This window comes from Eriocheir sinensis, chromosome 25 (genome assembly GCF_024679095.1).
Source record: "Eriocheir sinensis breed Jianghai 21 chromosome 25, ASM2467909v1, whole genome shotgun sequence".
Classification (NCBI taxonomy): domain Eukaryota; kingdom Metazoa; phylum Arthropoda; class Malacostraca; order Decapoda; family Varunidae; genus Eriocheir; species Eriocheir sinensis.
In genome coordinates, this window is record NC_066533.1 from 5,499,447 (window position 1) to 5,516,214 (window position 16,768).

Here is a 16,768-nt window from a genome sequence, read left to right on the forward strand (position 1 = left end):
TACAATTAAATTAGCCTGCACCACTAACGGGATGGGACCGTCCATGAGGCTCCTCAAGAAAGCCTACCGGCGCTAGACAGTACATAAAATGGCCTCCGGAGTGGAGGGATAGGAGGGGCAGTTCACCCCCTTTTGGAAATCTGTTAATATTACCTTTAACACTCGTTTGGAAGTTACAGCAGAATAAATATTTTCAAAACCTCAGGAGGACACCCGGTGCTGCAGTTACTGGTAACTGTGCATGCTATTGCCTTGTCGCTAACCAATGAAAATATGAAATTTGACGTATATATGTATAGGACCTAAATTATATTGGCCCTATCCTCCGCCACTGACACAGGGAGCAACAAAGGGAGCAAAATGAAACGTGTGTTGCAAGCCCCCACAACACGACATCGGTAACTTCCAGTGCTACTTACTATATGCATAAATAGGTTTTGTACTTACCCACCCACGAAGAGCTTCCAGGCTCGCATGACGAGTGTGGTCTTCCTTTCTCTCTTGCCCTGTAATGGGAAGCAGTACAGCTGCATCAAATAATATATTAGTAGGAAATGTAGCCCCAAATTTACTATACCCACAACACCCCCACACCCTCCCCATCCTGGTGTATGCTTGAACAGCGTAACCTGCTGCACAATGGGAAGCGTTCCACCTGGATTTCATGATACATTATACTATGAAATGTAGCACTTTTTTTTTTTTTTTTTTTTTTACTATTCCCCAGAGAGAGAGAGAGAGAATTTACATAGATTTACATAGAAAATCAGACCACACAGACCCCATGGTCCAGACTAGGTGGTCTGTCCTTCAACCTACTAAGTAAGTGATTTTACATTAATCAGAAGGCTCCAAAACGTTGCAATTCTACTCTAGTTGATATTAAGTTGAAGGAGAGAGAGAGAGAGAGAGAGAGAGAGAGAGAGAGAGAGAGAGAGAGAGAGAGAGAGAGAGAGAGAGAGAGAGAGAGATTGATATAGATAGATATAGATATCTTTAGTGTGTAAAACTTTCTTTGGTTATTTGCTAAGTTTAATAATGGTTGTACTTACCTTCCTAAAAATTCCACATTTCACTTAAATCCCTAAACTCTTTTTTACATGATGAACACATTCCCTCCTTATTAGATTACTTTATCTAATCCTTATTCATTTAGCTGTTAATTTGTTTTTTTAGCACTATAGAAAAAGCATACTAAGATTCTGCATATGCACTGCAATTAAGTCATAATTATTTCAACTTACAACCAACAGCAGTCTAATAACTCTGTCCAACATATATTTAAAAGTTAATTAATCATCCTTAGGTGTGAACAACTTTTATGACTTTTTAAGGAACATAAGAAAATAAGGAGTCTGCAAGAGGCCAGTAGGCCAATGCAAAGCAGCTCCTGTGAACATAACCCCACCTAACATCACTATTATCCATGACTTTATCTAATCATTTTTTTTTTTTTTAATGTGACAATATACTTCCCTTCTCTGAAGGTACTACTGCAAAGAGAGCAGCAAAGTTTTTAGGACAATTTGTTTTATGGATATTGCTAAAAATGGTATTACTAATTTTTGCAGAGCATACGCCAGGGGGCATGTTGCTTCACTCACCCACCACCCCTATCCTCTACAGTCTCTCCATGCAGTTACCCTTCCCATTTGAAGCCAATCTTGGCAAGCACAATCAACTTGCCCCAGCCAAGAGTTATGTGATCTCCACCCAGATTTGCCTCAAACAAAAACAACTCTATATGCAGGATAGACATGCTGGAACCATGCCATGTGTCCATATAGTCAAATTTGGAATTCATGGACTACACTAGTAACAGGCCTCGACTGTTTCATCACACAGTCGTTGGTTCAACACATTCATTCCAGCGATACCCCATGATCCTGCAAAGGCATTTGGTACATATGGCATCAACACGCCTCTACAAGTCACTATTCAGTGTTCATGCCTCACAGCCACACAGTAAGACAGGGAGCACAAACAACTTAAAGATTTGAATCTTGATCCACTTGCATAGACAACGACAACACCACGTACTTGAGTGTGTCGAGCGAGTCCATAACACCATGGGCCAGGATCATCCATCGAGTGACACCATTGTTGAAACTTTTGGTGACCTCAGTGTCCTTACAACATGCATGAACAGACTGAAATGTCATCCAGTAAGCCTTTAAAACAACTGAACCTTGGTTTTGGCCCAGAAGACCTTCAGTCCCAGAGGCTTTGCCTCTCATGCAGCACTTCAAGAGCCATCACCAGGATCTCCAGTGTTCTGCCAAAGTACAGCATCATTAGCAAAAACAAGATCAGTGATCTTAAAGTTGCCAACAAATGCTCTGCAAAGACTTTGATCAAAAACTTTACCCGATTCCCAGTCCATGAAGGTGTTGAAGTGATGGAACAAGGACACACCCCTGCTTCGCTCCTGAATTAACAATGAAGAAGCTGGAAACACCTCCTGCACACTTCAAAGCACTCTCAGTCCCAGACTAAAGGCCAGTCATCAGGCGAGTAATCTTTGCAGGAACACCCATGGACCTGCAGATGGTTCCAGAGTGCCTCACAATGCATTGAATCAAATTTCCCATTGCATTTTCTCGCAGATACTTTTTTTTTTTTTACAACAAAGGGGACAGCTCAAGGGCACAAAAAAATAATAAGAAAATAATAAAATAAAAAAAAACGCTACTTGCTGCTCCTAAAAAGAATACAAAGAGGTGGCCGAAAGAGAGGTCAATTTCGGAAGGAGAGGTGTCCAGATACCCTCCTCTTGAAAGAGTTCAAGTCGTAGGCAGGAGGAAATACAGATGAAGGAAGATTGTTCCAGAGTTTACCAGCATGAGGGATGAAAGAGTGAAGATGCTGGTTAACTCTTGCATAAGGGGTTTGGACAGTATAGGGATGAGCATGAGTAGAAAGTTGCGTGCTGCAGGGCCGCGGGAGAGGGGGGAGGCATGCAGTTATCAAGTTCAGAAGAGCAGTCAGCGCGAAAATATCAATAGAAGATAGAAAGAGAGGCAACATGGCAGCGGAAATTAAGAGGTAGAAGACTATCAGTAAGAGGAGGAGAGCTGATGAGACGAAGAGCCTTTCCACTCTGTCCAGGAGAGCTGTGTGAGTGGAGCCCCCCCACACGAGATGCATACTCCATATGAGGGCGGACAAGGCCCCTGTAAATGGATAACAACTGTGCGGGGGAGAAGAACTGGTGGAGACGATACAGAACGCCCAACCTTAAGGAAGCAGATTTAGTGAGAGAGGAGATGTGAAGTTTCCAGTTAAGATTTTGAGTTAAGGATAGACCGAGGATGTTTAGTGTTTAAGATGGTGACAGCTGAGTGTTGTCGAAGAATAGGGGATAGGTGTTTGAAAGATTGTGTCGAGTTGATAGGTGGAAAAATTGGTTTTTTGAGGCAATGAAGGACACAAGGTTCCTTTTACCCCAATCGGAAATGATAGTAAGGTCTGAGGTTATGCGTTCTGCAGCCTTCAGCCTGGAGTCATGTAATTCCGTTGAGAGGGTCTTCTGTTGAAAGAAGTTGAATAATGCAGAGTGGAGTCATCAGCGTATGAGTGGATAGGACAGGTTGTTATGGAAAGATCATTGATGAATAACAGGAAGAGAGTGGGTGATAGGACAGAGCCCTGTGGAACACCACTGTTAATAGGTTTAGGGGAAGAACAGTGACCATCTACCACAGCAGAGATAGAACAGCCAGAAAGGAAACTGGAGATAAAGGAACAGAGAGAAGGACAGAATCCGAAAGAGGGCAGTTTAGAAAGCAAAGACTTGTGCCAGACTCTATCGAAGGCTTTCGATATGTCTAGTGCAACTGAGAAAGTTTCACCGAAACGGCTAGGAGAGGATGACCAAGAATCAGTTAAGAGAGCAAGAAGATCGCCAGTAGAACGCCCCATGCGGAACCCATACTGGCGATCAGATAGAAGGTTAGAAGTGGGAAGGTGCTTTTGAATCTTCCGGTTAAGGATTGATTCAAAAGCTTTAGATAGACAGGAAAGCAAAGCTATAGGGCGGTAGTTTGAGGGATTGGAAGTCACCCTTCTTAGGCACAAGCTGTACGAAGGCGTACTTCCAGCAGGAAGGAAAGGTAGATGTTGATAGGCAGAGGCGGAAGAGTTTGACCAGGCAGGGTGTCAGCACAGAAGCACAGTTTTTAAGAACAATAGGAGGCACTCCATCAGGGCCATAAGCCTTCTGAGAGTTGAGGCCAGAGAGGGCAAGGAAAACATCATTCCTAAGAATCTTAATAACAGGCATAGAGGAGTCAGAGGGGGGATACGTAGGAGAAATATGTCCAGAATCGTCCAGAGTGGAGTTGTTGCAGAAAGTTTCAGCGAAGAGTTCAGCCTTAGATATAGATGAGACGGCAGTGCTGCCGTCTGGGATACGAAGAGGCGGAAAAGAAAAAGTGAAATTGGAGGAGATATTTTTGGCTAAGTGCCAGAAGTCTCTGGAAGAATTAGAGAAAGCAAGGTGTTGACATTTGCTATGGATAAAGGAGTTTTTGGTAAGTCGAAGAATAGATTTGGCATGATTCCGGGCAGAAATGTAAAGATCATGGTTAGAGGGAGTTCGAAGGCTCTGGTACCTCTTGTGAGCTGCCTCTCTATCTTTGACAGCACGAGAGCAAGTGTGATTAAACCAAGGCTTTTTAGCATGGGGAGTAGGGAAAGTATGTGGAATGTACACCCCCATTCCAGAAACAATCACCTCTGTGATGCGCTGGGCACACACAGAGGGGTCTCTATCCTGGAAGCAGCAATCATTCCACGGGAAATTGGAAAAGTACATCCTCAGGTCGTCCCACCGAGCTGAAGGGGCCAGAGGGCGTACAGGAGCGATAGGACAGGATACAGGAATAAGGTTGTGATCGGAGGAGCCCAACGGAGAAAACAGTTTGACAGAGTATGCAGAAGGGTTAGAGGTAAGGAAGAGGTCTAGTATGTTGGGCCGGTCTCCAAGACAGTCGGGAATATGTGTAGGGTTCTGAACCAACTGCTCTAGGTCATTGAGGAGAGCAAAGTTGTAGGCCTGCTCACCAGGCTGGTCAGTGAAAGAGGATGAAAGGCAAAGCTGGTGGTGAACATTGAAATCTCCCAAGATGGAGATTTCAGCAAAGGGAGAGTGGGTTAAGATGTGCTCCACTTTAGAGTTCCAGTAGTCAAAGAATTTTACATAGTTAGTAGAGTTAGGTGAGAGATAAACAGCACAGATATATTTAGTAATAGAATGACAATGAAGTCTTAGCCAGATGGTGGAAAATTCAGAAGAGTCAAGGTCGTGGGCACGAGAGCAAGTGATGTCGCTGCGCACATAGACGCAACATCCAGCTTTGGATTGAAATTTAGGATAGAGATAGTAGGAGGGAACAGAGTAGAGATTGCTGTCAGTAGCCTCAGAAACCTGTGTTTCAGTGAGGAAGAGAAGGTGAGGTTTAGAGGAGGAGAGATGGTGTTCCACAGAATGAAAATCAGAATGAAGACTGCGAATGTTGCAGAAATTGATAAGAAAAAGGTTCGAGGAGTTATCAAGACATCTCTCAGGTCGGCAGCCAGAAGGGGAGTCCTCCCTGGGAGAATTTGTGGTTCCCCCCCAGGCAGGGACTCCGAGGCACTGTTGTTGAACGCCATTTTGAATTTTGAATTTTGGGAAAAGGTACATGTGTGTTGTGTGAATGTAGTGTGGTGTGGATAGAGAGAGGATCTGTCTTTTGAGAGCATGCTGAACTACTCTCTGGTGTAGATGAGACAATAGGGAAACGGTTAGTGACATAATGGGAAGGGTCTTTGGAGGGCTTCAGCACCCTCCTCACTTCCCATATATACCTCACTGGGAGTGGTTTGCGCTCGTTCGGTAGGTGTCTTCCTACCTACGTGGATACCTGTACATGTTCAAATTTCTAAATTTTTAACATACACAAGCAAAAATTAAAGAGGGGGAGGATATCCCCGAGTTTATGAGCTGCTGTGATAGGAATAACATAATTTATGAAGTAAACATTACAGTTTACTTTCACAATTATATTTCATCAGTTCTATTGATGAAGGCTCTATAAATTAATAAAATCCTGGTTTACACAATAATACGGCAACTAGGAAATAATGTCTTCCTATTGCTGATGAAATTACCCAAAGGCATAAATATATAGGTTACAAGTTCACAGTCGATGGAGCAACTATGCAAATGGAACCAGTGAACTGATATAGTATAGTGTATATTTAGCTAGCATGACGCACATCCATGGTGTAGTGGATACCATGCCTAGCTACGTATCCGAGGGACTGGTGTGAATCCCGGCCCTGGCAGTTAGTTCACAGCCCATCCATCTGTTCATTTTCCCTTTCAGGCTGATTGATAAATGTGTACCTGGGGAAGGTAAACTGTGGTAACCTGAATGTTGCACTTAATTGCCATGTATCTCAGGTGAATGGGTTCTGATGCACCACAGGCTCAAAGGCCAATGAAGAGATGAGCACTGAGGCCACGTGAAGCTATAGCGTATGCCTCCAACTTTACCTTTTGCTACTGTTAAGAGACCACTACAAACCTACAGAGAAAGAAAAAAGATAAATTCAGGTTAACAGTTCCCTGCCAACAAGTGACAGGATTATTGTGATAAAAGGGAGGGGAAAAAAGAGAGAGGGAGGGCATGACATATTTCAACAAACGTATGGAATAAACAGGAGCATGAAATAGTGGCAAAGAACTTTCTTTTTTTCGTCTTCTTGATTCGATTATCATCAATACTTTTGTGCTCTATATGGAAACTAATAATGAAGAGCTTTCATTGTTGGATTTTCATAGGGAACTGGCATTGGGGTTTCAGAACTTCAAGAGCCATCCCCAGTACATACCTCCAGTGATTCTGCCAGAAGCACAGCATTATTAGCAAAAACAAGGGCAATAGCCTTAATAATGCCAACAGATACTTGACGAAGACTGATCAACAACTCTGAATAATGCCCAGGCCAGGTAAGTGTTGAAAAGTGATGAAGCAAGGATGCACCCCGTGCTACATGCCTCACTCATGAATCAACAGGGAAGAAGCCAGAAACACTGCCCCCCACACATCAAATAAAATAATCAATCAAAGGTTAATAATTCTTGCAATGTGTTAATTCCCATATTTGCCCCATTAAAGGATCTACTGATCCTCCCTCAAGTTTCAACTTCAACATAATGAAGCTGTTGCATGTGTTTTTTGGGACTCTAAGAACAACATACTGACTCATTCATAATTAAGGTAAACCTTAATATACAGTACTACATATATATGTATGTCTCCATGGAGAGACATAAATAAGGAAACTAGGCCTCAGGGGAAAAGAGATGGATACTAGACCTCACTGAGAAAAAGAAAAACAAAACAGGACATAAGAGATGCCTGGAGGGAAAAGAATTAAAAGGAGTTGCAGTGCATGAAGGTATCGCTGTATAAATACACCATGGCTGAATCCAAAGAGGCAACGTATGCAGATTGTTGAGTACACAGAAAAAAACATTAAACTGGAGGATGCAGGACTCGGGTCAGAAAATGAATTTGTAAGATGTTACTATTTAAGGCAAGGATGAAAAGCATAATATGAGAAGACAATTTTACCACCTGGGGACAGGTATGGGTACCATAATGGCAACACAGTAAGATAGAGTGGATAACATCTACCTACTATACATTTCAGCGGCGGACAAACGCTGTTTTTCGCAAATATCTCCTAAACGAATCATTGATCAGATATTTATTTCAACAACACGCTGCCTTTAACACCTGCCCCACTTATATTACATGTTGCATAAATGTGTTATGTTAGGGAGCTTACTGATATTATCTAAAATTAGTCATCATATCATATCTAAGGTACAGAATCGAATCGGATGAGTGGGCTGTCCAGCCTCCTCCAAACTCCCCCAACAAACCCAAAGAGACCATTCACTCTCTATCCCAATATCGTCCTCCCTCCCTCCCCCCCCTCCTCACCCCATCACCCCCCCCCCAGGCCCTGAGCTAAGGAGGCTACAGACTAAGACTACACTATCATATATATTATATATATATATATATATATATATATATATATATATATATATATATATATATATATATATATATATATATATATATTTGCTTCCACTTATAAGTAGTGAATACAAATAATCGTATTTACAATAATACACGATGTATATATATATATAATATGTATATTATGTGGCTACGTATTGATAATACTAAATATAGATAATAGATGAAAAAAATATATTGGTTTAATATTTTATATAAATATAAACAGAGAGAAAAAAAAATAACATTATATTAGCTGGACAGTTACATTTTTATGATGAATATGTACTACACAGTGCGTAATACAACAAATAATAACTTTCCAGGAAGGTCCAGACCACAGGTATACATCGTGTTCACTTGGTTACACTTGGTGAAAATAAGGACCTGCAACATGGACCTTCTACTATACACTATATGTATGTAAACATGCTGTTGTACAGCAATTATCAATGAAATGGTCTGGCCACCATATGCTGTACATACATAGCCTACAATAATAATAATACTAATCCATACACTAATATATAATACACAAGAGGGATATATAGGCGGGGGACAAGAAGGGGAGGGAGAGAGGAGTATGAGGAGGGAAGGAGGAGAGGGAGGAGAGGAGGAAGGGGAGAAGAGCGAGGGGGGGGTGCATGGCTAGAATGGGGGGGGAGGAGGGTGGGGGGGGCGTCTTTCCTTCTGTGTATCGTTGTTATTTGTTTTTTTTGTTGTAGCCTTTCACATAAATATATAGTAATGCTAATATATAAAAATAATTGTTAAGAATAAGGTAGGGGTCCGGTAATGGTAGGTATTAAAAATCTGATCATTCCAATAGTAGGATAGTTTGATAAAAGAAATGATAATAATCATATTAGTATAAATAATAATAACACTTCTCAGTAAAAGAGCTGTGACTCATGAGATACTACAAAGGGTAAGAGATTAAAACAGACATTTGGGAACTGGCAGCTGAAAAAAAAAAAATTCCTGCTGCAGCTGATGATGATGCTACTAATACCACCACTACTACTATATACTACTACGTACTACTACTACTAGTGAATAATATATTTACCTTCTTTTGATGAATGGTGGAAATGGTAGTTGTTCAGTTGTTGTCAGAGTGAGCATGCCATTATCCCAACCACCGAGCATTACAGAACCAACACCACAAACACAAGCACTAACAATCACTCGACCCTTACAATAACCCCCACCATCACCACCTCCTCCCCACACCACACTAACCATTACACAACTAAACTAAGAATTATTAGGCCCAAGTTTGATAACCTCTTAGAACAAAAATGAAAGTAAATTCAAATAAAAGAACTTAAATTATATGAAATTTCAAATTCCATCATTATAACAGATAAGTGAGATTCATAAATCTTGGATAATTGATTTGAAATAGAATAAATAATTACGATAACTTACTTTGGGGTTTATAATAAAATAATCCTAGGCTGTTGGGTGATTAACTTACAAACCCACACTTCAACAGCCCCTGGGCACTATGACCCTTCAAGGTGAATTCAAGCCAATCATAAAAGAATAAAAATAATATAATAATAGAAAAATCCTAGGTTGTTGGGCAACTAACATTCCAGCCCACATCAGAGATACCACTTGGCACTATAGCCCTTCAAGAGGCAATCATAATAGAATAAGAATAATAGAGAATAATCCTAAGTTGATGGGTAACTAACATTCAACGCCCCCTTAGAGATACAAGGCACTATGGCCCTTCAAGGTGACATCACGAGCCCATCAAGATAATAATGGAATAACAGAATAATCCAGCTTGTTTGGTGACTGACATTCCAACCCACCCTAGAGATACCACTTGGCAGTAGCCCTTCTGAGTGACATCACAGGCCCATCCTAAGAGAATAATAAAGAATAATCCTAACCTGTTGGGTGACTGACATTCCAACCCACCCTAAAGATACAAGGCACTACAACCCTTCAAGGTGAGATCACGAGGAGTAAGAGTATAAGAATAAGAGAATAATCCAAGGTTCGTGGGTGACAACATTCAAACCATGCACCCTAGAGATACCACTTGGCACCAGCCCTTCAAGGTGTGATCACGAGGCCCGCCAACACCAGCAAGGACTGCCCCAACACCATGGAACACCCCCGCACCAAGACGCTGCCAGCCACTGTGACGACCTCTCCTACAGGCACCAATTCTACCTCGCCCGCGCCACCGTCCCTCATCACCGCCACGCCCTCCCTGGCATACACGCCGTTCTCCAGCCTCATCACACCCACCACCACCACCAGGCCCTGCTTATCGTACGGCAGCAGCATGAAGCCCGTGAGGTGCAGGTGGATGCGGGTGTCGTTCCACGGGGAGATGTAGTGGAAGGCGTGGTTTTCAGCGCGCAGCAGGAGAGACTCGGCGTGGTTCACCTCCACCGGCAAGATTAACTCCACCCCCTCACACAGCGACATTCTGAAGGAGTGGTTCCCTACTGGCACAACTTCGAACGAGAGGCTGCTCCTGAGGGACATGATGGCTTGCTACACTGTTTGTCTTAAGGGAAAACCGCGAAAATAATGTCCACTCGAGAGTCTGCACCCACGTGGTCACTCAGACGGCGAGACTTTGGTTGTCTTGATCCGTGTTGCATAGTTTACTTGTTTCTAAATTCTAACGTGATATTTGGTAGTTTATCAAATACCATATACAGGAACAACGTCTCTCTATGGTCTAGTGTGTATCATTTTCATGTCAAGTTAGGTATTCCGTAGTGAACTATTAACTTTTTTTTATATAATGATCAACTAATCCAAGGAACGTGTCGCTAAGTCTACGTAGTGTGTGTTATTTATAGGTATCATTGGGTTTTCCTTCAACTGTATAAAACCAAAAAAATCAAGGCAGTATTCCATAATAGCTAAGGAGTGTATTATCAATGTATAATACCAAGGGACACCACCACCAACCCTCCCTGCGCACCCTCGCGTTCGAATCAGCTGAGCGGGTGAAGGTACCTGATGCAATATTTACATGTATATTATCCTGTACAAGAAACAGTACCTCGGTAAATATAGTGTGTATAGTATCTCTAGGAATCATTACAAGTCTTTCTACTGCAGAATTGCACCCGATATATAAATTTAACAATATTTTTTTTTATGCAGAAATAATTGGCTTGCCAAGAATAATATTTTGGTTTGTTTTCACTTCTTCATACATTTATTACCATTTTTTCCTCGAACACTGCTAAATATGTGATGAAGCCAGTGAAAAAAACAAATGGCAGATGTTACATACGCGTATATTTACAATAGGTTTAGATGTTAATTTATGATGATTAGTTCCTAACATTATAATTCTTATTCCTATTTTGTATCCCTGTATTACCTGCAACAATAAACTATCAATCAATCAATCATTACCTACGATCCTTAAAGGTCTAGTACTAGGCTACCTATTGTAACGTTTTAGGGGGGTTGGGTTGCAGGCCCCTCGATCTTAATTATTTTCACAATTCCTGTATCTAGCACTACCAAGGAGACTACTGAGCACTATACCCACCTAGAATTACTAGATGGGGTTGGGCTGGCACGCATCTCGACCTCTCCTTCGAGCTTTTTTGTGTGTGTATGGGAGAGAATGGGCAACAAAAAATAAGCAAAATTTCATGTAATATAAATCGCTTACTATCAGTGCTTGGCTAGGACTTTGAGCTACACCTTGCTAGGCCATGATGATGCCAGAGATTTGTGTTGGCTGCAGAATATACATACTGAAGGGATATACTTAACACCTCGAGCAGTCAAATATTCAAATTAAAGACACTTGTTTGGGGACAGTTGTATTCCGTATATTGTGTTATGCTGAAGGATATAATCTGTTATTTACTTAATCATCTTAAATTACCTGAATATTTCTAAATGAAGAAGTTTATGAGTTTCCAATAATTTTCTTTGCTGTTCTAATTTTCAACTTGCAATGGCTCATCTGAGTTGCAATGCCTACACTCTAAAGGCTAAGGTTTTGTTTATTAGTCTGGAAGAAAAATATTTATTATATATAATGTAATTTGCATGTTCTCAGCCTGATGTAGACATTTCAGTATTATATTTTGGTTGCCATTTCTTTTGTGGCCCATAATAATCAGGTAGCTACTAGAATCATTTTACATCATACAGTCTAGGCAAAAAATATTCAGATTTACAGCCTATATAATTCTAATGTACTTGCAGTCATGGCAACCCATCTATTAATTAATCTGCCTTTCAATCAGTCTTCTATAAAAGAATTTTGTCTTACATGTCTTGGGATAAGGACAACATTCCTTCAGATAGTATCATAAAGTAGCTTTCCTTAACGATCTCAAGCAGTTGGTTTAGCACTTTACATGTATACCCGACCACCTTGAAGATACATCCAACATCCTTCTAACCTCTAATCCTTCAGCTTATTTCTGTCAAACTGCTCTCTCCGTTGAGTTCCTAAAATCACCTTATTTCCACAATTTGTCCTGTCGTTCCTGTACAGCCTCTGGACCCACGGAAGAGGCGGTGCTTCAGGCATTATGCTTCAGCTTGGTGGAATGACCTGAGGAGGTATTTTTCCAATTTCCCATGGAATGGTTATTGCTTCCAGGTCTGGGATCCCTCTGTATGTTCCCAGTGTATTATTGTCCCTGGCCCATTCCCCACATTCTACTCATCCTAAGGCCCTGGTTCAATTACACTTTTTTCTTGTGGTGTCAAAGGTAGGGAGGCAGTTCACAAGAGGTACCTGGCCCTTCAAACCCTTTCTAATAATGATCTTAAGATTTCTACCTGGAATCATACCAAATCTATTCTTTAACACACCAAAGTCTCTCTTATTAAAAGAAAATATGCGTGTTATGCACCTGTACAGGTGCCCTGCACATTAAGATCCAGATCCAGATCCAGAAAATGCCAGAACCTTACTTTCTTTTACAGAGACTTCTGGCACCTAGCCAAGAATATCTAACAATTTTACTTCTTCATCTTTCCCACCTCCTAAACCCTGGTGGCAAAACTGCTGTCACATCTGTCTCTAAGGATGAACTTTTTGCTCAAACTTTCTCTAAAAATTTCACTCTGGACAATTCAGGGCATATTCCTCCCACTCTTCCCCCTTCTGACTCCACTGTGCCTGTTATTAAATTTCTTAAGAGCGAAGTTTTCTATGCCCTCTCTGGCCTCAATTCTCAGATGCCTTATGGACCCGATGGAATGCCTGCTATTGTCCTTAATAACTGTGTTTCCGTGCCTTCACCCTGCCTGGTAAAACTTTTTTGTCACTGCCATTCGACATTCTTCCTGCTGGAAGTACACCTACAAACAGTCTGTGCCTAAGAAGAGTGACCTCCCTAATCCTCCAAACTTCCATCCTATAGCTTTGCAACAATCGTAGAAAGGAGTTCTTCACCATCTATCAACTTCTGACATTCTCTCTGACCACCAGTACGGATTTTACAAGGGGCGTTCTACTGTCTTGCCTTCCTAACTCATTCCTGGTCATCTTCTCTTAGCTGTTTTGGTAAGCTTTTGCTGTTGCTTTAGACATGTCAAAAGCTTTTGACAGAGTCTGGCATAAATCTTTGCTTTCTAAACTACCTTCCTAAAAATTCTATCCCTGTCAGTACTTTTATCTCCAGTTTCCTTTCAGGTCAATCTGTCTCTGCTATGGTCGAGTCACTTTTCTTCCCCTAAGCCTATCAATAGTGGTGTCCTACAGGCCTTTATTCTATCTCCCACTTTTTTTGTTGTTCATTAATGATCTTTCCAAAACAAACTCTTCTATCCACTATACTCTGCATTATTCTTGTTCTTTTAACACAAGACTCTCCCAATAGGAATCACAAGACTCAAAGCTGGACACTACAGAATGCATTAATTAACCTCTGAGTTCACTATCATTCCTGAATGAGGCAAAAGATACTTAATGTCCTTCTGTGCCTCAAAACTAAATTTCGTAACCTGTCAACTAGACACAATCTTCCAAACACCTATCCCCTATTCTTCAATAACACTCAGCTGTCTCCTTCTTCTACACTAAACATTATCAAAATCTTAATTTGACACTTCAAATGATCTCATCTCTTTGCTAGAGCAGCTTTCTCAAAGAGGCATTCTGTATTGTTCCACATTTTTCCCCCCCTACTAGTTCATATACAAGGCATTGTCTGCCTTTGCATGTAGCAAATGCATCTCATGTATGTGGGGGTTCCACACGCAGTTCCTTTGGGCAGAGTACAGTCAACGGCTTTTCGTTTCAATAATTTCCCTCCTCTTACTGACAGCCTTTTATTTCTTAAATTCTGGTGCAGTGTCGCCTCTCTTTATATCTTGTCGATATGTTCATGCTGCCTGCCCTTCTGAACTTGCTAACTGCATGCTTCCACTCCTCCTGCAACTCCAATGAACAAAACTTACTTCTTCTCTCCACTCATCCCTATACTATCCAACTCCCTTATGCAAGAGTTTACCAGCATCTTCATTCTTTCATCCCTTTTGCTGATAAATTCTAGAGCAGCCTTCCTTCATCTGTATTTCCTCCTGCCTACGACTTGAACTCTTTCAAGAGGGGCGTATCACCACCTCTCCAAATGACTCTGGCCTTGCTATTTCAGAATCTTTCTCTGAACACTGTTTGCAGGACCAGTGCCACTGTGGACTTTTTCGTTTCCTGATTATTTTTTTTTTTTCACCTTAGAGATGCCTCCTTTTCTGTAAAAAAAAAAAAAAAAAATAAATAGATAAAGTCCTCAGATTCTCACTTAGGCATGCTGTCCACTACATCATGAAGGAGTATTTCAAGTTGAGTTGCAAAGGTAAAGGTAAAGTTCAAGGCATATGCCATAGCTGTGTGTGTTATATTGGTTCTCATCTCATTGGCCCTTTAAAGCTTGGAGCGGGTAAGAACTCTCTACCCCAGGAAAAGGCAAGTGTGACATCTAGGTTTTGTGCAATCTAGAGGGGGCTGCACTGAAATTACAGGGTCTTCTCTTTGGAGCGAGTGACCTAATGCCAAACAGTAGGACCAATAACTCCAGTGCTGCCCTATAAGCTTTTAGAGTCCCTAATTCAGCAGGAGTTAGTAGGGCAGAAAAATGGTGGCCGAAATAATAGCAGTACTGAAGTTGATGGGTAGTGTTAATGCACTACCTCTGGGTATGCTTGAAGGGTATACTGATACTGATGGACTGGTGATAGTATCAGTAGGCAAGCTTATAGGGTGGTACAGATTCAGTATCCCCAAGTATACTGATGGGATGATGTTAATTCAATATCACTACGTGTACTGATGATAGAGTAAAGTTAGGGCCATATGCTAAGCTGTGTGTGGCCTCAGTACTCGTCCCTGTTTTACTGGCCCTAGAGCGAGAGCCTGTGGTGGTCAAGAACCCATTAACACAGGACAAAATGAAAGTTCTTAAAGTGTCAGTATGCCTGCATCCATCCATCCCTCTACCTACTAATGTCCAGCCATCCATACATCTACCCAGGTCCTGCTCACTCTTGTGGCTTTCGTGGATTTCTCTCATCTTAATGTATTAATATGTATTTGGACTATATAAATGTCAGTGTATGCTTGGATCTATGCCCATGGCACTGCTCTGCAGAATTTTTTTCACTGGCTTTGAAAAGGTTGGGAACCACTGTCTTAGGACAGCTTTCATCCTAATAATAATGCTCTATTACTCTTCTCTACACCTGTGTCTATTTACATGTACATCTGTCCAGGTTGTGGCTCTCAGGGGCCTCGTTCAAAAGTCAGTGCCTCCATGCCTGTCCTACCCATCACACTAGTTAATGACATGTCCATCTATCCACACATCTGTGCAGGTCCTGCTTACCCTAGTGGCCCTGAGGCAGCTGTAGAGCAGTGGTGGTGGTTGGTGGAATGATCCGTGTGGATTATCTTGGAAATAGTACCCCCACCATCAAGGGTTTGAAGTCCTCTTAGCCTCTGGGAGCCTGAGGACCTGATATCACAGAACTACTGCTTGTAGCTACTCTGCTGAAGAATAAAAGGGATAAGAAGAGTTTGAAAAGAGGGGAAATGCAGGGAGATGAGTGGATGAAAAATGACAAAGGTTGAGTGTAAGTAAAAGGGGTGAGTTGAAGGAAGAGAGAAGTTTAGGATGAAAAAGATGAGTGAAATGCAAGAAGAGAGGAAGTGTATTTAGATGAGCAGGTGAGGAATGGCAGAAGATGAACATGATTAACATAACTGGGGTAAAGTAGAAGCATACTAGAAATAAATGAGTTAGAAATTGTGGAAGATGAGAGTAACAGGAGTGGAGGAAAAAGGGTAAAGCAGGAATGTGAATAGCAGAGGAATGGATGGAGGATGAATGACATGAAGCAGGAGGTTGAGGAGTAAGAAGAGTGGCATGAAGGAGGAAGGTAAATGGAAGAAAATGAATGGTGGAGGATTGGATGGAGAGACGAGTAACACAGAGAAGACAAGGTTGCACATTATAGCGGTGGGGAGGTGCTACATTTTTACATTGTTCAATACAGCACTGTGAGCGTATCATTACAGGCTGGAGGTGTAAATTTGTATCTATGATCTAAGAATTTTGAGCACTGCAGACTATAATTTTACACTAAAATTAACTAAGATAAATTTAAACTGGGTTTCCTTAAGGTGTGTCTGAAGAATAAAAAATATATTCCAACTTATGGAG

The 16,768-nt window shown here is 41.4% G+C and overlaps 1 protein-coding gene across 1 annotated transcript; it reads right to left on the reverse strand.

The window, feature by feature from the left end:
* Positions 1-447: 447 nt before the first annotated feature.
* LOC127003244 (uncharacterized) lies at positions 448-10,850 on the reverse strand. Its single transcript, XM_050869646.1, has 2 exons — positions 9,151-10,850; positions 448-506 (listed from the first exon to the last, which is right to left on the reverse strand). Exon 1 carries the CDS (start codon positions 10,593-10,595, stop codon positions 10,155-10,157), a length of 441 nt encoding a protein of 146 aa, XP_050725603.1. The 5' UTR covers positions 10,596-10,850; the 3' UTR covers positions 448-506; positions 9,151-10,154.
* Positions 10,851-16,768: the final 5,918 nt, after the last annotated feature.